Genomic DNA, 27,626 nt, shown 5'->3' on the forward strand with positions numbered 1-27,626 from the left:
CAAATATTTATGATGTATTCGTATGTTCTTCTAATAGCCCGCATGGTGAATGCTCTGCATTATGCCGACAGCATCAGTTTTTCTCTGGTTATGACTGGATACTTGAGTGTGGACGTCTTCTTCTTTCTGAGGTAAGTTATATTCTGTTCAGCTCATATGTTCGGTTCGGACCCCACAATGTACTCCCGGTTCGCGGCAAATTGAGCAGAATGTGTTGCTCCATGAAACTGAATAACAACTGATTAGAGCTTGCTATTTCTGGTAATAAGATTCATAAAAATTGTAATGACACGAGTTATGTGTAAACTAAATATAAAATGTAACTGAGCTGGCGGTTAATATTTCATTTAGAGGTTGATGTTATTTCAAGCCTTCTTTTCCTTTAGATTAAATTGTGAAACATGTATTACATAAATTAGCAAAAATAAGGTGCCGTTTGAGTTGGTCACACACAGAGAGAGCGAAAACTTGTTCGAAAATTAGCGCTGTATGTGTGCCCTGTACATAGTCGATGTGCGTGAGCTAGTTTAGCCATGACGATTTCTTAACTGAAACAGCTATTCCTATGAAGCAATGTTAAAGTGCAATTTATTTTAATGAGGCGCACGACGCCTACATGGATTTGGTAGGAATCAAAGTGACTTTTCCAATACAGTCCAGAAAGGCCTAACGTCAACTGTTTTTTGTTCTTTACTTTCTAGCTTTATCAAGAATTTTTTTAAATAAGCAGTGATCACTAAACCTGGTCTCAAAACGCCCTTCCCGTTATGCATGGCTGACATGGTTAGCACATTCAAAGCTGCAAAACGCGAATTCAATAACGCCTTTCAAGCACAATCACTAGCCGAGTTGGAAACAGCAGCCACAACAAAGACAAGTAAATACTTTGGATCTTAAGTGGATGCTTTAATACGCGTCTTTGATTTTCAGTGGTTTCCTTCTCGCCTATAATATTGAACCAAAGCGTGACAACATTCTACTGACGGGACTCATTGCCATTGTACGGCGCCATATTAGGTAAGAAACTACTGTGCACTCGATGTTTCGACCGTAACTTAAATATTTTCTGTAGCACTGATAGACAGAATGGTTGTACAGCCTTGATAAACGACCACTCTAGATGCTTGGACTGTCGCCACATCCTGACGATCAAAGACGCGCAGTGATCGCACTTCGGGATTTTTTAATGGACACAAATTTAAGGAACTCTTTAAAATTGTCATCATTGCTCCCTTTCGTAGTGTTGTGCTAATAATGAACATACCTCAAAGTCATGTCATATGGAAGTGCACAGAAAACTATCTGTATAACGGACTCTATCCGCGGTATTCTATGTGACCACCTTCTATGTATTGAACTCTGCCCTTAGACTGCTAATTCTTTATAGGCCACATATCGTATATGTACATAGTGCTTCTTTCTCTCTCTCTCTCTCTCTTCGTATTCTTTTTGTCGTTCTAGTTTTTCTTGTTCTTGTGGGTTTCTTCAATATTACTGCCGTGATGATGGGATCCGGCTCTAATGTAGCCTACCCTCCCATGTTTTTTTTTTCATACATAAATAAAAAAAAATGGTGGCAACACAACAGAATCAGAGGTTTTGTAAGAAAACTAACTTCATTAACGAATATGTGGGGAATTCTGTAGGCCCGTTGCTTTAATTTACGTTAACGTTAACGATTTGGCCAACTGCGCATGCTCAATGATTGTACTATTTGCAGACGGTTATTTATTATAGCGTGCGACCACATGTAGCACTAAATATAAAATCCTTCAGTTCATTCTTAATATAATCAGCGATTCATGTATGGCACCGTTATTAACGCTCAGTGAATCTAAAAATTATTGCTTTTTCCTTATCTAGTGATCGCCTTCCAAGTGCTTAGTTTTAAATAGCATCGATAATGAAATTTGTGCGACATACAAATAACATGGAGTGCACTGCCGATATGACGTAGCATTGCATTATAACATCGGCTTCACTGCTGATAAGCTAACCGCTCCCACAAATTTCATAAATGTGGTTTGAAGCGCCTCCCCCCCAGTTGCGTAAGCAGGCGCGCCTTACACTTGTTCATCCGAAAATAGAGTGCGACTCCTCCATGATCGCTGCAAAATATGCGAAGGAGGGTGGATCTGCCACGTATTCTATGGGCATGCTCCCTGACGGCTCCTTATAAGGGCCGCAAAATTCAATATCGGAGGATCTTGCTGCTTAGCTAAAACGAGCAAGATCAGGTCTGGGATGTCCAGCTGGACGAGGCAGCTGCTGATACCCAGGGGATCTCGGCTGTCTGCTAGGTGGAGGGAAGCTGCGCCCTCCACTTGGTTCGTGGGGGAATATAAGTTCCTTCTCTCTCTCTCTCTCTCTCTCTCTCTGTGTGTATGTGTTTAAAGCCCAGGTCGAGCTCACATTACTCATAATACTGAATCCGCGCAACGCCATGGATGCTGTTCGCTTTATATATTCCCTGTACCGTCATTATAACATCAAGACTATAAGAATTCGCGCTCATTTAGAAGACTTGTCACATCTTCGCAATAGCGCTCATCTTTCATGCGTTTATAAACTTTACCATCATTCATTTTTTCACAAAATTTAAGATTTTTGTCATTGTAATTAGGTTGATTAAATTCTCTGAGATTATTTGTTACGTCTTGGGCTAGGTTATGACATTCAGAAAAGTTAGTTTGTCATGTTTTTTTTTTCAGTAATTCTGACAAAACGAAAAAGCATTGATACACAATATTTACTAGATGAAGACCTTAGGACAAGTTAACCGCAAAGTGGAGGGGCACATTTCAAAGCAAGGACACTTCTAATAAGCAGCCGGCACAGCCGTCCATGCAAAGGCCGCTTTCGGTGCGTGCTGCACAGTATGAGAGCACATGCTAAGCTTTTTCGCAATAATAGAGAGTTTGACAGTTGGGGACCCAAGACAGTGGGTCCCCAAGCTGCGTTGAGTAGGGTGCTCTTGCGTTGGGAGGAGAAGTAGAGTTTGAGAATTGGGCTAAACGCAAGCTGCGTTGTGTCAAACGCACGGGGCGCCACACGTGGCGAAATTAAAATCATGCGAGACGCTAGCCATACTGCGTCGTGGCCCGCGCTCCCTCTGCCTCGTCTCGCTGGCGACCCAAGACGCCGCCCACGATAGTTTTCGATTTTTGGGCCTTGGGTCAACGCGAGCGCAAGAGCCCAAGAGTGGCTTGGGTTCTGCGCATGCGCCCTGGCGGCTCGCAAACTTCTGGGGTCCCCAAGCTCCTTGGAGTCCCGATTCTCACTTTCTAATAGCGAGTTTTAGTACTGCGTACGTAGCGTACGAAATGACGTTGCGTACGTAAGAACGCTGCGTTTCGCATAGTGCGCATGAGCAGAAGTTCTGCGCATGCGTTTTATGCAAAACGCGGCGCTCTTACGGGCGCATCGCCGTTACGGACGTTATACGTACGTAATACTAATACTCGCTAGTTGCTTTGTGACACAACCCTATCAAAACAATCCAGAAAACCTTGGCCACCTTCTCGCACATGTATATTTAGATATGCTTCGACAGCGCTCCGTTAGCATGAACCCTGTGTACATATTTAGGTCGCATGGCATCTAGGCAGCGAATACGCAAAGCAGGCGTGTAGAGGACTATCGACTATCTTCATACGATGGCAGCCTGTTCGAACAAGTACATTGCAGTCAAGGGCTGATCGAATTTTTGCGCTACCTAAAAATGTAAAAAGAAATGTTAAAAAAAGTACAGAGGCCGTACGCTGAATCACTACATAGGCAAAATCTTCAGTTTTAGCCTACAAATAGCCTCATTGAGTATAATGGCAGCATGAGACTACACTCAACAAGGCCCTTTGAGTGCTTTGGACATATGTTATTTTCACGACACCTTTGCTGTTGAGAATCCCTTCAACTAGGCACTTTTCGAGGCTTACTTGTATCTGGAAAACGAATGGCATACTGTCCTAAATATCTGACCATATAAATAACGCATAACTAACGGCATAAATGATTAGCTTGAATCTGAAAGTAATGCCCGAGATTTTCACTTAGGTGCTCGGTTATGATTTTTTTATTATTACTGCGATTTTCACGAATTCTATTATATGTGAAAAGAAGTAGCTGGCGCTACACAGCAAAGCTAACAGCTCCATATAATTAGAAAAAAAATTCTGCCGATCCCACGTACCGTGGGAATCGATGTTATGCGAAGCATGCGACGGGAAGGTGACTGGCGTAAATTTTTTCTTGTTGAGTGAAACGTTATGAAATGACGCTAAAGCTATGTACATATGTTATACGCACACACATATATTGAAGAGTCGCATATGTATTATACTATAGCCAGTTGTTTACAGTTGCGTAACGGTGCCAATAGCAACATGCGTGTTACCAACTCCAGAAGCGGTAAGCTGATATGTGGTGCTTATACTTATCGGTTATGACGGACGTTTCACGAACCCGTGTGCACGTGTGGAAGGGGTTCTTGACAGTTCTTGAACAAGGTCATCATCACCGTGATTAGTAAGCATCAGCAGCTGGGCAGGACTTGTTAACGGATTCGTTCGTGATCGCGGTGACTAGGGGTCTATGTGTAGTGAAGTAGGAGGTATAGTACAGCTGTTAGAAATTGTGGATGCCACTTACGAATAAATGATCAAAGATGCCTCCTGTCCTGGACGGGGGAGCAAGGTCTTATGACGTTGTCTTTGTTATTGTGATTGATATGCGCAACCCAGACGTCACCGATTCGGTTGCTTGTCTGTTTGTGTTCGGTGTCTGGCGGCAGGCGAAGTGTGATGCGGCCTACGTTGAAGTTGCGTATCGCGGTGTTCTTATATATGGCCATGCCACCACACCTGCAAAGGCGCTTGCTGTGGACGACACATTGGAATCCCGTGATTGCAGTGGCCTCATCGCTTCAGGTTTCAGAAAGTCTTTTGCGTCTTTTGCGAGGCCGTGCACGTGCTCGTGCACAGACTGTACGTTGAGAACGGCGAGCGTGCGGTGATTGTTGTGGTTGCGGTATACCGAACGAAAGTGGTAGCCAGGTCCAAAACAGTGTCTTGAGGCCTGTTTTCTCGCAAGGTCAATTCGTCGACAAATTGTCTATCAACAGAGCCAGCGACATGTCGGAACCTGAAGTCCCCCTTTGCGTTGGTGAAGTATAGGCCATCGAGGCTGGTATCCCTGGATAGTGCTATGTAGACCAACTTCAGTGCATGGCGCTTATCGCATTCATAGACTACATGAGTGTATGTGGCCCAGGTAGTCCACGTCTACAAAGCGGCTTTTAATCAACCTGACGTAATCCTCGGTCAGCATGAGGCCATCGCCCAGCCTCGTATGAAATCACCTGTGGGACATACCCGCATAACATGAACTGTAGTATGCGGGTATGTGCCACACATGACTGAGAGAAAGGGTTTCATGACGTACGCGACAGGCATTGTGCGTTACTATTGCGATAGCAATTATACGGACACTGTCGGCTGATTTTGCCGTCGCCGTCGCCCTCATGTTCCGGAGATTATATATATATATATATATATATATATATATATATATATATATATATATATATATATATATATATATATATATATATATATATATAAGTCACAAAGAAACATAAAACAAAGGAGAAAATTTTCGAGGTACGCGACCGGGAATTCGAACCTGCGACCCCTCTCTCCTCAGCGCTCCGCGTTGGAAAATTCGGCCACGCGCCTTACGTCCTCCAACATATTAACGGCTACCTGTTTATATACATCATTTACCGCTCTACGCAGAGCTCGGTGGTGCTTCACCGTGTTCACTCACACGCGAGATAACGCGAAGGGGGCGCTTTAGACGCGGCGGTAGCTACTATACTAGATATCGGGTGTTGTGGAAACGAGACGTGGTGGAAGGAAACGAGAGACACGCAGAGTGCTGGAGTTATGTGCCTGGTGACTATGTGTATGTTTATTATTTTTATTAGGCTAGGACACCAATACCGAGTCCACTCGGTACAAAGGGTAATTGGCCGCACATATCATCATCATCAAAGGTCGTCGCCCCGCTCGTGTTTCGCAGGAGTTGGGATGCGCGCGTTCAGCGCTTCTAGTAACGTTGCGCGCGTGCGACCTTTACTTTCCATACAGGGCGTGGTCACCCATGCTCGCGTGCTTATCTCATGAGGGGTGGGGGGGGCGGAGGGGGAGAGGTTGTACGTCTTGTGCACTCACAGCAAAGCTTTCGTTGAAGCTATATGCCACACTCAGGTGATAGAGAATCAATCAGGTGATAGAGAAATGCGCGGAATACAACCAACCCCTATACAAAGCCTTCATAGATTACGAGAAGGAATTTGATTCGGTGGAGACATCAGCAGTCATGCAGGCACTGCGGAATCAAGGCATCGACGAAGCCTATATAAACATAACGGAAGAAATCTACAGCGGATCCACAGCTACTATAGTCCTCCATAAAGAAAGCAACAGAATCCCAATAAAGAAGGGCGTACGGCAGGGAGACACGATCTCTCCAATGTTATTCACCGCGTGTTTGCAGAAGGTTTTCAGGGCCCTAGATTGGGAAGAGTTAGGGATAAGAGTTAATGGAGAGTATCTCAGTAACCTACGATTCGCTGATGACATTGCATTGATGAGTAACGCGGGAGACGAATTACAGCTCATGATTACTGAACTGGATACGGAAAGTAGAAGAGTAGGTCTGAAAATTAATATGCATAAAACTAAAGTAATGTGGAACAATCTTGGCAGAGAACAGCGCTTTGCGATAGGTGGCGAGACACTGGGAGTTGTAAAAGAGTACGTCTACTTAGGACAGGTAGTAACCGCGGAGCCGAACCATGAGAGTGAAATAACTAGAAGAATAAGGATGGGTTGGGGCTCATTCGGCAAGCATTATCAAATCATGAATGGTAATCTACCACTATCCCTCAAGAGGAAGGTATATAACAGCTGCATCTTACCGGTACTTACCTACGGAGCAGAAACCTGGAGACTTACAAAGAGGGTTCAACTTAAATTGAGGACGACGCAGCGAGCGATGGAAAGGAAAATGATAGGTGTAACCTTAAGAGACAGGAAGAGAGCAGAATGGGTAAGGGAACAAACGGGGGTTAAGGACATCATAGTTGAAATCAAGAAGAAGAAATGAATATGGGCCGGGCACGTAGCACGTCGACAGGATAACCGGTGGTCATTAAGGGTAACTGACTGGATTCCAAGAGATGGCAAACGCGTGAGGGGGAGACAGAAAACTAGGTGGGTAGATGAGATTAAGAAGTTTGCAGGTATAACGTGGCAGCAGAAAGCACAGGACCGGGTTGATTGGCGGAACATGGGAGAGGCCTTTGCCCTGCAGTGGGCGTAGACAGGCTGATGATGATGATGATGATGATGATGATGATGATATATGCCACACGAAGGTCATTTCGTTCGCTGTAGCGGCTGCGTTTGCGAAAGCATTGAGGTGCTATAGGGAACCAGCGCTGGTGTTTCCGCGGTGTGGGCAGTGCCGCCCTGGCGGTCAGAGCGCGCATACTCCAGCCGCTCCCGCGGACGAGAGTGGCGACTGGTTGAGGCGATGCGGGCGCGTATCGCCGAAACAAAACAAAACTGCTAGCGGTACTGTTGCGCATTCAAGTGCCACAATGCGTAAAAACGTGGGAGGACGTATCCTTCTATGTTTTTCCTTCTAAAACATGAATAGGGACGGATGCGGCGTTGCATCCCGGCAGTCAGACGAGCACAGTATGTTCTGCTCTTGCTCTCCGATGTTGTGGCGTCGGGCTGGTTTCTAAACCGCACTGCTCGTCTGCTAGATTTATTCGATAGTGAGGGCCACCAGTGGAAACCAGGGCCAATGAGCAGAATTTAATCGGTGTTTTGTCGTAAATAAAACATGCATATTATGCAGCATGCGGCATATGTAACAATCTTTTCATCTGACCACCACCAAGCTCCTTCTGATGCCACCGCGGGCAGTGAATATGATACAATAGGCAAGTGGTCTACATTATTTGCAAACAGTTACGCAGAAGGAAAGCTGTCTGTCTACGATGGATGCCTCCGTTGAACTTCACTTGTGCTACAGACAGAGTTCTTGTCACGAACAAAGCAGCGGACTACTCGAAGCTTAGCTTTCTGGAGTCAGCCGATGCGATAAAGCTTCTTTGTGTATTGGCTGTCGCGGCGAAGAGACATCACAATCTATGCCTCACTAGAAAAGGGTCAAATGTCTTGGATTTTTACTCGCTGTTCAATTCGCCTAACGTACTGTGTTAGTTTTTTCGCTTGCCTGTGTCTGCTCAGAATAAACGTGTTTGATCGACATCGACAACTGCTCGCGTTTTACGTGCCAAACAAGGTATGCTTATGAGGCACGCCGTAGTGTGGGAATCCGGATTAATGTTGACCACTTGTGGTTCTTTAATGTGCACATATAAATCTCAGCACGCGGGTGTTCTTTTCAACCCCATCGAGATGGGGCCACCGTGGCCGAGAATCTATCCCGCGCCCTTGAGCATAACAGTGCGACACCATACATGCTATGCTAGCACGGTGGTTTGCTTGATCAACGTCTGCGTGCATACATACCGCCGGCTGGGCGTACTTACCACGGCAGAAAAACGTTGACGCAGCTACCCCTTGCCTCTTACTTTTTTTTTACTGCAGCAGTGGGCAGCTGGTATCGACGCAGCACGTATTTATCAATCGAGGCTTGTGAGCCTGCACTAGCCTGACACAAATCCCAGGACGCAAACAGAAAATGGCGACGACGGAATCGTAACCACGGCACAGCACTGTCTCTTCGACGCTGTATGCAAAGACATTGTCTGCTTTGCAGAGCTTCTCTCCGTTTTCCAGTGATTTTCTGAGAAAGTAGCCTTCAGACAAAGTTATTGTTTTCTAAACCATACAGCAGTATTACTGGCGCAATGGCTGCTCGAGCTGTTCGCGCTAAAATGAAGCACGGAAACAGCACACGCGCGTGCACTCACCGCGGTGCAGTGCGGCCGGTCGTCTCAGCGCGAGCGGCATGGCCTCCGAGATTAGCCGGCGACGTGGAGGCCATGCGAGCGGTTGAGTTATGTCGCGACTCCCCGCCAGGTGCCCTTTTTCGGCGCGCAACCTATCCAGCGCTGGTCTCCCATAGCTAGAAGAGCCAAAGTAGGAACTAGCTGGTTGTGCGTAGTCGCCATTTGGGGCGCGCTGTTCAAACACAAAGAAGTAAGAACTGTGATAGTTGTTAATACGCACTCGTCCTCTGTGTACCTGTGCGTGCATGCGTTCTTCTTTGCGTTTGAGCACTGCAAGTGTTGAGCTGTGACATTTGTTAGTTTGACCTCGTCCTGTGTGAGTTCTTTGAGCTTGAACTATCGCATTCATTGCTTCGCCCTTGCTGCGAAACTGGGACTTTTTCCGTAATGACCAATGAATCGCGTTCTTCATACACTGTTCCCCTGCTATGCCACTTTTGGTATCTTACAAGTTATGGAGACGACCAGGAGAGCGCCCAGACGTAGGCGGATGGCTGGCTGGCTGGCCGGCCGGCCAGCTAGCCAGCCGGTCACAGAGAGGCAGACAGAAACGGCCAAAGTGCCTTAGGTTCGCTAAGAAATGCTTCACATTTAATAACGCTGACGTATGGGTCAGATTAACGTTTTCTAATGAATGTGGGTATCACTATATTCATATATTAGTAAGAAAGATATATACAGTACCATGCCAGTACTTGTTACTAGATCACCGACCTTCTATGGGTGACGAATACTAATGAATTAATCGATAACATTGTATTGTCGTCAATGAAAATGTCGGAATACGGATAACTGGAGAATGAGGAAGTAGGATGGTTATGGCCCATATGTTAAAGTAGCTTTTAAAAGAGAAACAATGAAGTTATTATAGCAGCGAGATCACCGTTTCTCAGATCATTGAGACCTCATCCCAAGTATAGCGTCTGTGATCATGTGTAAAGAGCGGTTCCGTGGTTAGAGCGACGTACGTGCACAACTTTTTTTTTTTTTCGTTAGCACAGGCTGTTGCTTACAGTTTCCCTATAATTTTTCTTACCTGAATTTCTTGACGTCTAAACGTTTTGCATCTGAACTATGTGGAAAAATTTTCAGGCTACTACGCCAGCAGCGATTTTCATGACCATTATGTAGCGGGAAGTGCTATCAATATATATTTAGAAAAAACCTTGATAGTGTGGCGAGGGCTTCACAAACTTTCTGTAGCTGAAGTGCAGTAATCGTATAAAAAAGAAAAATATTCCCTTTTTTATTTTTATTTTTCAGGACTACAGCCCCCGTCTTTTTTGCCATGGTGTGTTGTTTATTGGTGCCACAAATCGCATCCGGCCCTAATCTGAAGCCACTGATGGAAAAATTCTACTATGAATTTCGTAACCAGTGGTGCCATATTCTGCTCCAAGTTCGCAACCTCTACAGTGAAACAGAAATTGTGAGTATTAAACTTTTATTAGTTATCGTACGCTGGTCTGCTCTTTAGTTGCGCGATGGCTATCGCTATGTAGCAAAAGTTGAATTAAAGGGCAGAATAAAATTAATTACAAGGAAGGAGCATTTCAAGGCACATATTTGTGCGTAACAGCGAGCGCTAAAGTTAAGCAACCTTTTAATAACTTCCCGAAAACTATTAGACCCATTCGTGTTAAAGTATGTAAAAATGTGCAACAGTCTGGTAATTCTCGATTTATCTCACTCGTGTAAAAAGGACGGTACCACTGGTGTTTACTTCCAGCCGTAGTAAAGGTGTCGGCTACTGCATGAACCTTCAGGCACAGTACGCGTGTCAGCAATGATCACCTAGCTCGCGATATGTAAGAAATAAGCGACTTTTCAAAAGCTACCTTATTACAACTTTTCTTGTGATTCAAAGTGTCACAGATGGGCTATCAGCGCTTTACCAAGACTAGACTTTATGACTGAATGTTTACGATTACCGATTCTTACCCGCGTATAATGACGCACAATGTCTTTTTTGTGTCTGTGTATGTGGAATCACCTTTGGACACTCCACCAGTTCTTTCTTCTTTAACGCGTGACGTCTTAACTGAAAATTAAGCACCCGTCTATACTGAGCACCTTCTTGACTTTTTAATGTGAAGCATTTCTTAGCGAACTTCTGCCACTTGGAGCGTATCTATCTATCTATCTATCTATCTATCTATCTATCTATCTATCTATCTATCTATCTATCTATCTATCTATCTATCTATCTATCTATCTATCTATCTATCTATCTATCTATCTATCTATCTATCTATCTATCTATCTATCTATCTATCTATCTATCTATCTATCTATCTATCTATCTATCTATCTATCTATCTATCTATCTATCTATCTATCTATCTATCTATCTATCTATCTATCTATCTATCTATCTATCTATCTATCTATCTATCTATCTATCTATCTATCTATCTATCTATCTATCTATCTATCTATCTACGAATTTGTGCTCTCGTGACCGTTTCGTTAACTGGATATTGTGGGGTCTGAAGAGATAGAGCGCCGCTCTCGGAACACATGGACACGTTCACGCCGTCCGGGCAACCAACACACATTCACTTATTAACCTGCTTTTACATCACAGCGAGCTCGCCTGCCGAATCTGATACACAACTAGTGACCCGCTAAGTAACCTTATACAATGCCAATACAATACCCGAAAAACATACACACATCCAAGACAACATAAGACATCTTCTAGGATCTTCTCTCAACCTTTTTAGGAGGATAATTTCTACTAAAATACGAGTTTCGTAATAAAAGATGGAAGTTTAATCGCAAAAAAAAAATTTCTTCGCTGCTGAGCATGTTTCCAACCTAGTTCATTCTTAATGCGAGTTATACTGAAATACATTTATATTTACCTATGACAAAGCGTTCAGCGCTCTTTTGTATGCATTCAAGGTTATAGATCACGGTTTTGCCATGAGAATACCGAACTGCACAGGAATATTCGATGATTAGTCACATATTTGTGACATTAAGAGATTTCTAAGTCCACCGCGGTGATACAGTGGTTACGGTGCTCGGCTACTTACCCGGACGTCGTGGCTTCAGTCTCGGTCGCGGCGGCCGCATTTGGATAGCGGAGAACTATGCTAGAGGCCCGTGTACTCTGCGATGTCGGTGCACCTTTAAGGAACAACAGATGGTCCAAATTTCCGGAGCCCTCCACTACAGCGTCCCTCATAATCATATCGTGGTTTTGGCACGCAAAACTGCACATATTACCATTATTAAAGCTTTTTAAAGACTTTTTGGAAATGATTTTGAAGTTACGTTCAACACACACCATTGTCTTTATCAGTTACATAGCTTGTATGTTAAGATAAGTCAGTTGCGTTTCCTGGTAAAAATGATACAACACATAACTGATAATCAAATGCATTTTCCACTTTTTACACCACGACACCACAGTGTCAAGATCACGCTGTAGGATATCTGTTCTGTGCGGAGATTTGTAAATGACGCAATCATCCGCGTACAGTCTGACATTAGAAGTTAATAGCTTTGACAAATCGTCAATATAATCTAAACAAAAAAGTAAGGGTCCTGGACTTCTAGCATTGAGTCCTGTTTCACCCCGGAAGTCACATCAACATATTATTATTATTATTATTATTATTATTATTATTATTATTATTATTATTATTATTATTATTATTATTATTATTATTATTATTTTGTTTGAATACATAGAAAACCCGAAGACACAGAGGAAATAGGGAGGGAACAGGCTGAAAAAGAAGAACCATGCACGAGAACCAACTGCTTTCTATACCCCAATCGGGACTATTCTTCATTTTCCAGAATGACTTTCCATCAACTACGAAGTTGTCATTCCCAGGAACTCATGAGAGTTTCTGGGAATGCTTCGTCATACCTTCGGGTGGACATCTATAATTTTACTTTCCAGTTAATTTCTTCATTTCAAGTGACAGCATCAGAAACAAAATGTTTTCAGTGAACATTTTCACAGGATTCTCGTGCCTTTGTAGTCGCTATAGTAGCGTAAGTGACTGTTCAGACTGAATACCATGGCGCACATGTAATACGCTAGTGCAAAACAGAAGCACCAGAAGAGGAAGTTACGCGGATGAGCTCTAGCAATGCGACAGGAACTGAATTAAGATACCAATTTTTATTCGTAGGCGTTTACACTATGAGACCCAGCCGTCAGAAACAGTGACTAGATCAAAATACATGCTCACAAACGCGCAATGGGTACACTTGACGAAGCTCTAAAGCGATATTTCGCTGCGTATAAACCCTACAGCGAAATTTCGAATAGCACCAAAATGCTTGCTATATTAATTATGCAGTAAGTGAGTGTCAGTACTATCTCTGCGAAATCGCCCGACACGCTGCGCAGGAACAAACCAAAAATATTGCTTTACCCTTGCAAATCCTACACCACAAGCAGTGGCAATAAGCATTAAAAGGCAACTCACAGTTGAAGAAGTAGTGGTGAGCATATGGCACTGAATAACTGCAGCGTGTCCTCCATCTTATGTTCATTCACCTTTAAAGCAGTGAAATGCTGAATCTGATATGTTTACTTCTTAAAGACTATTAAGCACCTAGGATAGAAGCTTTACATGAGTGTGCTTTTTTCCTCACGCAGGGGATGTTTGGCCACCTGTGGTTCGTTGCAGCAGACTTTCAATTATTTATTTGGGCTTTGCCAACTATCCTAATACTTAAAAGGTAAGTAACGGAGTGAATAAGACTCCTTCAATTGACGGCGACAGTTTTAAGACACTTATTTTTCGCAGTACTGAAGTAAAACAAAATATTTGCTGGTTCAACGCTTCTCGCTTTGCTTTAGCCTAAATTTTCAAAAGTGAACGCAGTTCGTGCAGTTTGTAACAATGTGAAATCGGTTACTAAACCTGAAATCTGAGCCTGAAATACTTCGATACGTCACAGCGAGTGTTGCAGTGCGTTTAAAGTATATATTGCGCCCTTCACGCTTATATCCTTGCGTATTCCCACAACAGTTAAAGGCATGGACAGTGTTTCCTGTATCCAAATGCAGTATTTTTCGCGCTACTCTTTCACAGTACTATTGCACAGTAATCTGCTTTATAGTCTTGCTATTAAACATGTACTTACAAAAAAAGAAAGTACCATCTGATAAGGACGACCGGTATAGGTAGTTTATATTCTTGGTATTTTCTTTCAGACACTTCTGGGCCTTAATTGCGGCCTTTTTTAGCTTCAGCCTGCTGTGTTGTTCAGTGACAGCCTGGCAGGTTGTCAATACACCTTACCCTCCTTTCATGACCCCGATTGTGGCAGACATCAGGTAAATATTCATTCAACGCAAAAACGTTGTAAGAAGACCATTTGAATAATAAACGCCAGTACTACGAATATCCTGTTCTTGGGTAAAATAACAAGGCCTGGCCTTAAAAACAGGAAGGAAAGTTCAAAAACTTGGAGGACGCTTGAGCTTCGCCATGAAGAGTAGAACGCGATAGCGTAATCGGGCCCCGTGCGCATCGCCTTCTCAACTGCTAGCCTAGCTTCGGTTCTCGGTGCATGCCTCAACCGCGCCGCAAGGAAACGAACGTCTGTGCGCGTAACATTGGCCGCTTCATGCTACCCTAAAATACCTGCTGCAAGTACACTTGCGCTGTGCTCACTACGCCATAATTCATCTTTTTGCGAATCAACGAAGGGCCCACTACGCGTCCGTAAGGCAAGACGCGAACCTATGCAGCTGCCCACTTTGTTGATTGATGCTTTTGCTGATTATGATGATTAAATATGCCTGGGCGCTTTAAATGAGTGGGATTTCAAAACACCCGCTAGTTACGCAATTAACGCGTTTTGACGCCTGGTGCGATCCTACGCTTCTGGCACGCAATATTACATGCGTTAAGGAGACTCCTCCGGCTACATGACATTCATATAGTGTATTTTTTTCCGAAGCAGTTTCAAGTAGTCGCGTCGCTCTGTGGTAGAACGCCTGCTTTCTACGTAGACGGCCCGAGTTAGATTGTCAATGTCACTCGAGCCTAAGATTTTTATTATTTATTTTATTTGCATCTTTCTCGCTTCTTTGGTCATGGACAACGCTGATCTTTCGCTGACAACCAACGACGCCTACACCGACACCGACGTCGGAATTTCTGGGAAACGAGCTCTTTAACGCTATCGCGCTAAAACAGCTGGCGCAAATTGAAGCTTTGGACTTATGAATCTCAACCATTCGCGTTTGCGATATCAGGGACATATGTACAGACTTGAGTCGAAATTGAAAAAAAAAATCAAAATTGAAAGAGTTCAGAACCATACAGTTGGCCGTGAGTTCAGGATCAAATAAAGGAAAGAACCTATGTGGCGGCATCTTTTCGCTGCCGCCGTACCTAAATGAATATCGCGTGCGTAATGTCGAGATTGTGGATTCAGCTCTCCCGGGAGGCAGGCTAGCTTCATTTCGCGTTAAATTCTCTTGTGCATTATTAAGAATATCAAGCATGCTACAAATGTGACATTTAATTTGCATTTAATTTGCAACAAATGTGCCACGTGCTTCCCTTTGCTTAATTATCAGTTGGTTTCTTGTGTTTTCCACATACCGAAAAAAAGAAGCTTTGAAAGTACTAAGCTTGTTTTGGTTTTCGAAAATTGGAAACGGTTTCACACTTCACGACGCAGCTACACTTCTTTGCTCACCGGGAGAATAGTGCGAAAACTTAACTGGCATGCTTCAGTCACTGACAGTAAATAGAGGGTATGTATCAATTCAACGACATACATCGAGAAACACCGGCTAACGTTTATCAACGTCACGATGGAGCTGTTACTGTTTCGTCAGGACGAAATGAATGGCGATGAGTGCACTTACGGTGAGTATTTGTCATTCATCACAAGAAAAGTGAGTCTTTGGGTACTGGAAACGTCAACATCCATGGTTTTCTGCATTTGACGGCAAGACTGGAAAGTAAACCTGTCTGATGGAGCCCGAAGGGAGGACTCGTAATGGTTCCTATGCCCCTGGCTGCGCATGTTGAAGCAGAGGCACGGCAGTTATTTGTTCGCAAGTTTCCTCAATTGGAATTGTCCTATAAGTCTCGATGGTTGATGTTTGCGCTCAGAGTACCCTAAATATCATCTTTACTTTGCAGTGCGAAAAAGCGTTAGTTATGAGGTCTTTAGCTTCGCTTTCCAGTCTTACCTGAGATAAATGACGTACAGCTTCTGATGTTGTGTAGTCTAATGCCTGTGGTATTAGGATACAGTTTATGATATAGCCTATAATTTAAGAAAATTCCTGCATTACCTAAGCAGCAGCTCTTTAAATTGCCCATTTTTCATTTGACGTGGAAGACTTGTATTGTTTTTCGAAACGTAACATTCAGAACAAGTATCCCTTAAATCAGCCCGCCGACACAATACGGCACTTGCTATTTCACTACGCTTGGCGGATAGTTTGGCGCACAAGCACGTCTTTATTTTTTTTTTATGGTGAGCGAACACTCCGAGAAATACTATTTGTGTCGTACACCTTATTCGAGTATCTAGGTAATAACATAACGTCCTCTTCCTCAGCATTCTTCTGGACACTCTAAACTACGTGTACGTCCTGCCTTTTTATCATGGCATGTGCTACTTCGCCGGATGTGTGACGTACTTTTTGTTGAAGAAATACGGCCAAGTCAAGATATCACAGGTAAACGAATATACATATATAAAGTGTTACACACCCTGGTCCTTAAATTTTATCGCGTTTTGTCTTTTAGCAAAAAGGGCCAACAGCAATCATTATTCTGCACGAGGCCAAATCACTCACACTTTTTTTTTTGTCCATTGCACGTTGTCCTTTTTTTTTTATCCTCGCTTGCATAGTTGATACAGTAAGAGACAGCTGTGGCTCGTAGCTAGTAAAATAAGCTGCACTGGAGCCGATTAGGAATATTTACAGAAACAAGCAGATTTTTCTTTGCGTTCATCAAACAATTTAGTCACTGTTCATATATCCGTAGAACCCACCTGAATTATGGTTTATAGACAGCACGTGGACAGCCTGCTTTTATATTACATTGTGTTGCTCTTTTTAGCAAGGAATATATTTCTCAGTAAATTGTTGGTGAAAACCGAAAGGTGCGATGTTTTATGTCGTATTTTTCCTCAAGATGAAGCAGATTGGAATGTGGTGCCTAACGCTCACCTGCGCACTCGCAACTGTGTTCCTGAAATATGACTGGAACCGTGGCCGTGGTCCACCCGGGGAATGGATAAAAATTCCACTAGCGTTCATCGACAGGCTGATGTGGTCGTTTTGCATCGGCTGGACAGTATTCGCTTGCTCAACAAGAAGAGGAGGTAAGAACGCTATGGCATCATTGCGAAAACTAATTTTCTTCAACAATTTGGCGAGTTGCTTTCTAATTGTACTAGTTTCAATATACACGTTTCACTTCTTGCTGACAATTACTGAAAACAATAAGAGGCTGGAATACTGCGCAATAGGTTTGAGCGCCTGCTTCTTAACTGCACATTACTACAACTAAAGCGAGTTCGATGACGCGTGTTTTAAGCCTTTAACTGTGGTTGCACTAAGTATGTATACCAACATGCTTTCATTAGGGCCTCCAATAGCTTTATTTGCAATTAACAGTCAAAGCTTACGATCACGGGGCCTCCGGTATGTCGTAACAAATGATGTTTGGGCTGTGAACGTTACCAACACCATGTTAAGAAACAAAAGTATCGAGAACTGGAACAGCTGATTCCTTTTTTAGAAAGATTACAAATAGGCCACAAAAAACGAACAACGGTGCTGAAATGCCGGTGTTATGTTTGTTGCGTTGTATTTCACAATCCTTCGTCATATATGTACGCTACTTCTTGTCTTCCAAGTAATACGATGTACACGCAGCCGTTGTTTACAGCGCGAAGAATAATTTTTAAGCTTAACGGTATTCTGAAAGATGATTTGAAACTTCGCATCAGACAGAAAAAAAAAGATTAGAGTACCCTACAATGGTTTACGTACGAAGCCGTTGTACGTTCCTTAATAATAATATTTGGGGTTTAACGTCCCGAAACCACGATATGATTACGAGGAACGCCGTAGTGGAGGGCTCCGGAAATTTCGACCATCTGGGGTTCCTTAACGTGCACCTAAATCTAAGTACACGAGCCTCTAGCATTTTCGTCTCCATCGAAATGCGGCTGTGCAGCCGGGATTCGATCCCGAGACCTTCGGGTCAGCAGTCGAGCACCATAACCAATAGACCACCGTGGCTGGTGTTGTACGTTCCCTACCTGTAGAAGAATATAAATTGGTTTTAGAGCCACATTGCCAGAGGCTGTGCACGCTTTATGTAAATTGTGCCGGAGGGATCAAATAGCAAAACATTTTACCACTTCACTAGCTTCGAGATCTGGCAATGATTACCCATGCGTAGCGTGCTATGTATACAGTTGAAACCCGCAATAGCGAAGTCGGCAGGGAAAGCACAAAATTTCGCTCTTGCGGGAATTTCGTTGGCGCGAGAAGGCGGCAGAAAAGACATCGAATTTACAAAAAAAAACACATTTTATTTCCAAAAAGTCAATGAGTTTGCTTTGGCAGGCCTTACCATGCAGCAATTTCATGCCTCTCGATCGGAAATCTCGTTTGCCGCGGCACAAAGTTCGCCCCATGCAAGGGGTACTCTAGGTCAGTGACGGCGGCACTGCGCTTTCACCAGTACCGCCATCAAGTGCGCCTACCGGCGAACCTTCTTCCGGCTCCGCTGGATCAGCGCAGATCAGCGCAGAATCGTCGACAGCGAGCTGCAGGCAGCGCCGAATTCTTCGGCGATGTCCATTTTTTTCCTGCCCTTTTCCACCTCACTGATGATCGCAGCCTTATCTTACAGCGTGATGAACTTCCGCTTTTTTATAGGAGGCGGCATCTTCGCAGGCAGCGAAATCGGACAAAGCAATCGCAACACACAGTTCATGTTACACCAAGCGACCAAGCAAACGCTCCAAAAATGGCTCCACACACGCGACCATGTGCGCGCAAAGCCGACAACGCTAAGCACAGAGCCAAGCCAACGAACGAAACTCCATGAGGAAGAGGGATTTGGCTACGCAGTCCGCGATAACAAGCAGGTGTTTCGGCAAGCCATCTTCATCATTATTGTCGCCAGCTTTGTTTCTTTGTAAACAATGATGGCGACTGCTTCTCAAGTGCGCTGTAGCGATAGTTTTGCACAACGTAAGTGTAGCATGAATGCATTTCAGCAGTTTTCGAATGTAGTTATAATGATGCGAGAGTGGATTCTTTGCGCACTCGTGTTTCAAAAATTTCGTTAATGGGGAACTGCGGTATGAATGTATTTCGTAGTCGCGAGTTACGAAATGCATTGACCCCTATGGGCGTTCGCCGGTGCTCCGAAAATATTTCGTTGCGGTGAGAATTTCGTTCCCCTGGGGATTTCGTTATCGCGGGTTTCAACTGTACAACAAACTCACGGGCACTGGTACATGCAATTTTTAGAGCTTCCACAGAGTTAATTTTGACACGAAATATCTCAGCCAGGGGCGTACGATTTCCATGTGTTTTTCTTTTGTGTGTGCGTTACCAAAAAGTTTGTGTTTGCCTGTTGCTCTCTTTGAACTATTATCCGTCCAAAATTGGTGGCAACATACTACGGAAGAATTCCGGCCGCATACCGCCCGGCGTTACTCTGCTAACACGTGCCGTCCGTAAACTTCACAAAAGCATATGCAACCGAATCAGAATATGTGACACCACAAACATTACGTTGTTGGTAGTCTTATTATTGCATCGGCATTCAGGAGTAGCGAGCTCTTTCACGACATAGAAAGTAGTCGTCCCCCGTTTATGCGAAATTTAGGTTTAGAAAAACGCATTCCCTTCACACCATTGTGATTCATGGCGACATCTCGAGTTGTCATCAGTGGACCCTACAATCTCGGATTCTCACATTATTTGCACGAGAGGCTGTGATGGGCCACTGAGAAAGCCAGTCGGTATAGTTATTTTTCAGCATGCTGAATATGTCGCAGGTTAACTTTTGGTACACACTATGGATGGATGGTGGAACTTTATTAAATATAGTCCTGAGAGACGCGACTAGCGCGCAGTGGGCTTCTCCCACGTTGGGACGGGCAGGCTTAGCCTGACCGCCGCATCGTGGGCTCTCTGGACGGCCCAAAGCTGATCCCCCTTGTTGGGGCTTCTGATGGCGGAGCTCCACTTGGCTGGGTCGGCTTGTTCACTGCCCAGTAACGAGGAGCATCGCCAGAGCATATGCTCTAGGTACACACTATAATCATTAGAAAAGCCGCTTGCGTTGTATTCTCTTTTCTTGCAGGTGTCCTCTGGAATTTTCTATCCTGGAGGGCGTTTGTTCCTCTCAGTCGCCTATGCTTTGGAATATATATCGTTCACGTACCGTTGTTCTTCATCAAGTCAAACATAGCTCGAGAGCGGATATTCTACTCTCACTTTACCTTGGTAAGCTGCAGATTTCTTCCTCTCTGCATTCATGCCCGGCGTCAATTTCGGATGCACTTTGAACAATGAAGTTTTCTAATTAGATTTAGTGGTAGACACTGAAATTTTCTTACATAGTCGATGCTTGTAAGCCATTAGGGCGCTTTGCGCCAGTGAAAAACAAGCACTCATTCGATTTATGTCACAAGAAAGATTAATTACGTCATAAAAGGAACAGCTTATCTGAAGAACATGCATGGTTCACATGCGGTGGTTGTTCTTGCCGTATGCGGAATATTCATGCAATACTAAGAAATGCAACTTAATAATTGCCGTTAGTCGAGTAAATGTGTATATTCGAATTCACATACCCGTCTTGAAAGTAGTAAATCTTCGAAATTACTGTAAAGTTAATACTTAGCTTGAACGAAGACTTACCTCATTCATTCGAATACAGGTCAACCTTTTTTTTTTCGGAAATGTTACCCATAATGATTATCCTGCTATATTCGTGACCAAAGAAACTCGACCTATATTCCTGATCAAAGTTATCAAAAGTACCGAGATAATAGAGTTCCGCTGCGGCGCCCGCTATTTTTTAACAGCGCCAGCTACACTGGTACATTACATATGTGCATTTGTAGTAAATTTATACACCACGAAAATAAAAAATAGCATTAGGAACTCTAATCAAAGTGTTCTCAGATCTTCATGATTGTTGCATACAGTTCAGACTCAGCGACCGCAGCTGCACACGCCGGCACACTCAGCCAAGATCTTTTGTCAACCAATAAAACGGTGGAAATGAGAATGGTGTCATTTACAAAACCATAATCACTGTATGCCCTTTCGTTCTCGCCAACAGTTGAAGGCGCTCAATCACTAAACACACGCAGCACACTGCCACGACGACTCACAAACACAAGAAACCCAAAGACAATGCATTCGGACCGCGGGCAGCACAGAAGCACATCCGATGATGACGATGATGATCCCACGCCAACGCGATAGCTCTGGACAACAAACACAAATCTCGACGGTTTCATTTGTGCTAAGTGCGTTAAATACGTCATATGTACCGTCTTCTAATTTCAAATACAGATCTCAAAGGTCATCCGTTTGCTCGCGAAAATCTGAAACGCCATTGGTTTCTCAAAAAAGATGGGTCGACCTATATTCGATTATTCTTTTTTTATTTCCCGGAGAGCGCTATATATATCGGTCGACCCATAATCGTACTCGACGTATTTTCGAATAAATATGGTATTTATCAGCAAACAGACAGTAAATAAAAAAGCAGAACGCATCGTCAAAGTATCAATAAAATCTTTTTTTTTTAATTAGGACTGCCAATAATGTCCCGAACAGACCAAACTTAGGAAGCAAGACAGACCACCTGCGGCGTGTAATAGATTATTGCGGCAAAATTCCTTTTGCTCAGCTTCTATTTTTCGCTTATCACACGCCACCCACGACCTGTCGATCATGGTAATAATATAGGCATACAGCCGCCCAGACCTCTCAAGAAACACGAAATGGGAAATAAATAAAATGGACTCGCTAGTGGCCTGGCAATGGGGCACGCGTGTGCCTCGTAATAATCGTAATTAATTGCACCTAGCGTGGCAAGCACAAGTGGCAAAGAAATCATACGATCTTCCCACGTTTCGCGCAATCACAGTTTGTCCCCTTTCAAGCTCTATCACTACGTTATTATGCTTCGACTGCGCCTTTTCCCACCGAAGCGTTTAAGCCTTCTCACTTTTATTTGAAAGACCAACGCGAGACACGTACACATTAAACTGCGTAACTGTACAATCTATTTAGACGCGTTAAGAGATTAGTAGCACAGATTGCTTTTAAAAAGAAACCTCCCGTATGGAAACCGCATAAGCTTTACCACTCTAATTTCATGTTTGAATTATTCATTAAGCTTCTTTTAATTTTTATTTTAGGGCACGCGTCATGGTTTCCATTCTGCCTGTGTGTTCTTTTCGCTTTGCTTTGCTGTATATCTTACCTTCAAGGCCAAATTTTTCTCAAGTGTTTATTTTATTTTATTTTCTAGGTGCTCCAAACGTTTGCCGTGTTTGTGACATCGTCCCTTCTAAGCCTTACGATCTATCTTGCCTGCGAAGCACCAGTGGGTCGTCTGGAGAAGATGTTTTTGATGCCGAATCGAAAAGAAGAAAAAGCTCACCGCGTTTGTAGAGGAAAACAAATCAACATTATGCGAAAACTTCCGTGTACGATAAAGGACACAGACCTCGTGAACACGAAGGAGCAAAAACCGAACATTAAAGAATATTCGAGTCGTTTGTGAACGAGTATAAACACGCGTCGTGTGTTGACTGCGCAATTACTCTCGGTACGGTCTCATTCACTTTTGTTTCGTTTTGGATGTTGGGTAGCTATAGATACACGAGATCCTTTACGCTCACACCTTCTTAACAAACGGAAGGCGTCAGGCATAGGCGTGCGCAGGTTTCTCCATTAGGGGGAGGTCAAGGTTCTCCATTACCGGGGACGCATTAGCAACGCCCCCCCCCCCCCCCCCCCCACACACCCCTCCGTTCGTCAAGTGCGAAAGAAAACACGCACCGCCATGAATGCAAAAATGAAAACGAAGCGACACGTGCGTCTCAGAACGGCCTGCCATTGGTCCCGGGCTTTCCGGGGGTCAAAGTCGGAACTTGGCAGTTCTTTGAATGCAACATAAGGTATCCATGGTCGCCATTATCGCCAAGAAGCACGCTCAGCCATTACCCTGCGGATTAAAAACGACGTGAAAAGTCCGACTTAGTACAGGTATGAGGCAGAATTGGCGCCCCCCTTCACATGATTTGGGGGAACGTCCCCTAAATGGAGCTCTTGAGGGCCGAGCTTCATTTTAGTTCTGCGAGGTCCCTGCCCCCACGTCACGAGGGGCGCCTCCAGAGCATGCGCTCTAGATTGCACGTCTCCCCGCAGCGAGGGCACTGCGAGCTATAGTCACTTGGGAATACAGGCAGTGCATGAAAGCGAGATTATGATGTGTACTACGAAAACCACCAATCATGCAGCAGGTTTTGGTTGTTTGTTTCCTGGGTGTCCTGGTGCAACCCACGCTGAGAGATCGGCCATGATTTAGGGTGGTACATAGCCTTAGAAAACAGAGTGAAAAAAAGCGAAAAAAAAAGAAACAATATACACTTAATGAAGCATTGTCAAGAAAATGTTAAATGTTAACCAGATGATAGACTATGTAATTACTCTTAAATGCTGAAAAAAAGAAAAGAATGTGAACTGAAAAGAAAAATTAAATAAGATAAATTTAACATGCAGTTCTTTTTGTCTCGCGTAGGAAATTACATACCACATTAAAGACGCTCCTCTTGCTAAATACCAGTCAATACGGGAGCACAGAAGGAAAGAAACGCTGGAAGTGTAAAATTCAAGCCGATACTTTGGAGAAGCGTGTCTTGTGAAGACGGAACCGAGATGAAAGCGCTAGCCCACTATAGTTGGAAACACTGAGGCGCTCGAAAAGACATGTAAATTCACGTCTCGAAAAGACATGTAAAAGCACGTCTCTCAGCTACAACTGGAGAGGGACCTCCTAAACGCATGGTTCGAAATCGGAACCTAGGAAGTACCAACTTTCTGTTGTTGTTTTTTTCTAATTTAATAATGGGACTTAAGAGGGCTTGGAAAGAGATGGTCGGCAAGTTTCATCTGCTAAGTTGGCTGGAACTGTACGCACAACGCGCGCGTCAAACCGTAGGCCAAATGTATGTACATTCGCGAGACGCCAATACAATGAGCATGATAGCAATGGTATACCTTGGCATGATTTGTCAATAATCGAATTTCATGGCGACCAGCTGCTAAATCTGTGCAGCACCAAACCACCGTCCTTTCTCCAGTATGAGGCAGGCTCGACTGGTATGATGCCGGACGGGTCCAAACGGCTAGACCGCGGGTGTATCAAGACCGTGCCTGGACCAGTCCTTAATGTGCCACATATGCATGGTTTGTTGTCACAGCAAGGCCCCAATTCAAGCAAGCAACTTACGCTAGGATTTTTTAAAGGGGCCCTGCAACACTTTTCCAACATGGTCAGAAAACGCTGCCGATCGGTAGTCGAGGCTCCCGAGAACACGCGAGCCAAACATTATAGCGAGGCACGCGGCGTGGGATTTATAATAAATTCTCAAAGTCAGCTAAAAATCGCTTCCTCTGCTCTCGACAAATGATGCCATTTACTCAAAATCACTGCGTCATTGACTCAAGTTCCACGCCATTGGCTGATTTGAACATGGCGCGCTCTGTAGTTACTGTGGCGGCCGCGGGAGGCAGCCACTTGGCCGCATGCGCAAAAAAATGTGCTCAAGGTCATGAGGCGCGCGTGACATACCTTCTTCTCCCGTGCCATCCCTTCCCGCTTAGCTTTAAGACAAAATGTCAGCCAATCCTGACGCTGGGCATATCATTAGCGAAGACGGACAGCCACTAGCAAAGATCATTTTCGAAAATAGAGTTTTGCACATTGAGCCCCTGGAACGTTACCATCGTGTCGCTCTCCGACTTATTCCGTTCCGCTACTTATTGAAGCACACTAGTTGCCCCTGAAGCCGCAAGCAGACCAGAAAACTCTTAATCAAATTTATCGCATGAACTGCACATCGGCCGACTAAGCACTTCGTAGTGCTATGATTCAGCGCAGTTGTTTTATATAGAGGAAATGCTGACATTATTTATTATTAATGCTGCCGGAAGTTTCTGAAGGTGCTACTTCAGTTACAACTCCCAAAGCACACAAGTTTCTATACACCTTTTTTTTTTCTCTCGTAATTCGCGACCCGCCGAGGTAGCCTTAGCCGGCAAGGTGTCGCGTTGTTAAGCTCGAGGACGCGCGTTCGATTCCCGGTCACGGCGGCCGGATTTCGATGGGGGCGAAATACAAGAACAACCGTCTACGTTAAAGAGCCCCAGGGAGTCAAATTAAGCGGGGGTCCCCCACTACAGCGTGCTTCATAATGATACCGTTCTTTTGGTGCGTAAAAGCCCAGAAATTATTAAACTTCATTTCGTGAAGTACTCAACAAGCTTGAACTGCGTGCTTTGGCGATATTCCGATTGGCCCAATCTCACCTATTCGAAATACTTCGCTGTTACTCTGAGGTACCTACAGACTATACAGACATATTCTTTACACAGCGACGTCGAAGGCTCTTCAGCAGCTTTCTACTGCCCTTCGACTGGACAACTCTGACGTGTGTTTCGCATACTGCATCCGGCCTCTTCAACAACAACAGGATTGGCTGTTGCTTGCTAGATGTTTGATGAGTGAGTCATAACTTTGGTCATCGCAGTACTTAAGAAAAAGTTATTTTTTGCACTAGTCATTAAAATAAAGCAAGTCGGATTGCTGGGTGCGACATTTATCGGCAGTAGAATCTTCCTGAGAAATCCTAATGTCGACGACATACAGAAAAAAAAAAGACATTGTGAAGCTTCCACTAAGTCTCGCAAGGCTTGAAACAGCGAAGCTGGACGATTGTGTAGTCTAATCTGGTTGTTTCTAGGTTGTTGCTAGGCTTTAGCTAGGTGATGATAGGTTGCTTCTAGGTTGCTTCTCCGCGCGGAGAGGTTTGAGTTAAACCACACACAGTCACGGACACGACAACTCCAGAGACAGAAACTCGCACCTCCCATAGATCTACAGGCACGTCGTCGTTCGTGGAGGGCTTCCAACGCTTCGAGGTCTTCTCGCAGCCGCCGTTGCCTTTCCCGTTCCGTAGCATTCCCTCGTTGTATATACCACCGAAGCACTCCGTACAGATGCTTCAGCGAAGCTGAAGCGTGCGGCCACGGTGTTTATCACTACGTTAATCCTGACAGTTTAATAAAGCTTTTCTCAATTACTGGTTACGCCCGTCTAGAAATCTTAATTGGTGTTTGCCACCCGTCTGTTGCCTTCATATTTAGTGGACCAGCGGTGACTAGTGGGATTATCCCAATTTCTGTGGCACATGCTCGTTCATGATGATGATGGCTTTTTTAACATATTTGTACACACTCAAGTTTTTACGGCCTGCTTAAACAGCTTCGCTGTTAAAAAAAAGGAATTGTGAGTGAAACGACACTTCTTATTTTTATTATTCTTATTTATGCAATAATACTACCCGATGCATGGTGCATCACCCATAGTGGGTGCGGACCGTTAGAAAAAAGGAGTCATTATTACAATCATTGCCATAGTTAAGCTAAGAAAACAGAAGGCTAAAAGAAAAACGTTGCGGGGAATTTATGAAGGGACATAAGAAAAAAAAAAGAAACCAAAATAGCTAATGAAGAAGAAGAGCAACGCACGCCTAAGGGAAGACAGGTTCAACACAGGTCCAAAGGAAGAAGTATAGAACAGAGAAGGAGACAGTAGATGAGAGAATTCACCCGATCAAAAAATGTCACAGTTTCACCGCAAGGGCGAAGCAATGAATGCGATAGCAACAAATTGCACTGTTATACCAAATGAGTGAGGCTGGCAGCTAACGCTTTTGAATCCGATCTCGCGTAACTCTACAAAACGCTGGTGTAAGATAATACGGTTGCTCCAGGCAGAGGTGCTTTTTCCGCTCAGTCTCTTCGCATAGCGAGCGCAGCACGTAGAAGGGTATACGAGCCGCCCGGGCCCGCTGATGGCAGCTGAGATAGCGCGCGCGACCGCGTCCTTAGAATCAAAGTTCAAAGTTGCTGCTCGAGCGACACCCCTCCCCCTCCCCACCCTCGCGTCTTTTCATGATCGGAGGCGTTTCCTCTCTGCTTCGACGGCAGGCCTCCCGAGCGATGTTATCGCATGCGCCCTCCGAGCGACGAAGATGGGCCGGCTCGATTGATCGCTGCTTCAGCCGCGTTCGTCGACACCGCTTGCGCACTTTTTACTCGCAACCATAGGTCGGCAAACTCACTCATGTGTCGACTCACCCAGACTTACTCAGACTCAGATCGGGCCGTGAGTCTGAGTCTGAGTGAGTCCGGGTGAGTAATATTTATGTGAGTTTGAGTCCGAGTGAGTCCGGTTGAAGAAAATTTTACTGAATCTGAGTCCGAGTGAGTCCAGCG

At 44.3% G+C, this 27,626-nt stretch overlaps 1 protein-coding gene across 1 annotated transcript in view; it reads left to right on the top strand.

Annotated features, from left to right (window-relative positions):
* LOC119381262 (nose resistant to fluoxetine protein 6) overlaps nt 1-22,846 on the top strand; it is a 36,037-nt gene extending 13,191 nt beyond the window's left edge. The window contains exons 7-15 of the mRNA XM_037649185.2: nt 38-131; nt 931-1,017; nt 10,316-10,481; nt 13,680-13,762; nt 14,241-14,363; nt 16,616-16,736; nt 17,200-17,389; nt 20,401-20,543; nt 22,591-22,846. Of these exons, the coding sequence (XP_037505113.2) occupies nt 38-131; nt 931-1,017; nt 10,316-10,481; nt 13,680-13,762; nt 14,241-14,363; nt 16,616-16,736; nt 17,200-17,389; nt 20,401-20,543; nt 22,591-22,845 (1,262 nt within the window). The 3' untranslated portion in view covers nt 22,846. The remainder of the gene's footprint in view (nt 1-37; nt 132-930; nt 1,018-10,315; nt 10,482-13,679; nt 13,763-14,240; nt 14,364-16,615; nt 16,737-17,199; nt 17,390-20,400; nt 20,544-22,590) is intronic.
* The last annotated feature ends 4,780 nt before the right edge of the window (nt 22,847-27,626 follow it).

Source organism: Rhipicephalus sanguineus, chromosome 1, assembly GCF_013339695.2.
Source record: "Rhipicephalus sanguineus isolate Rsan-2018 chromosome 1, BIME_Rsan_1.4, whole genome shotgun sequence".
Taxonomy (NCBI): Eukaryota; Metazoa; Arthropoda; class Arachnida; order Ixodida; family Ixodidae; genus Rhipicephalus; species Rhipicephalus sanguineus.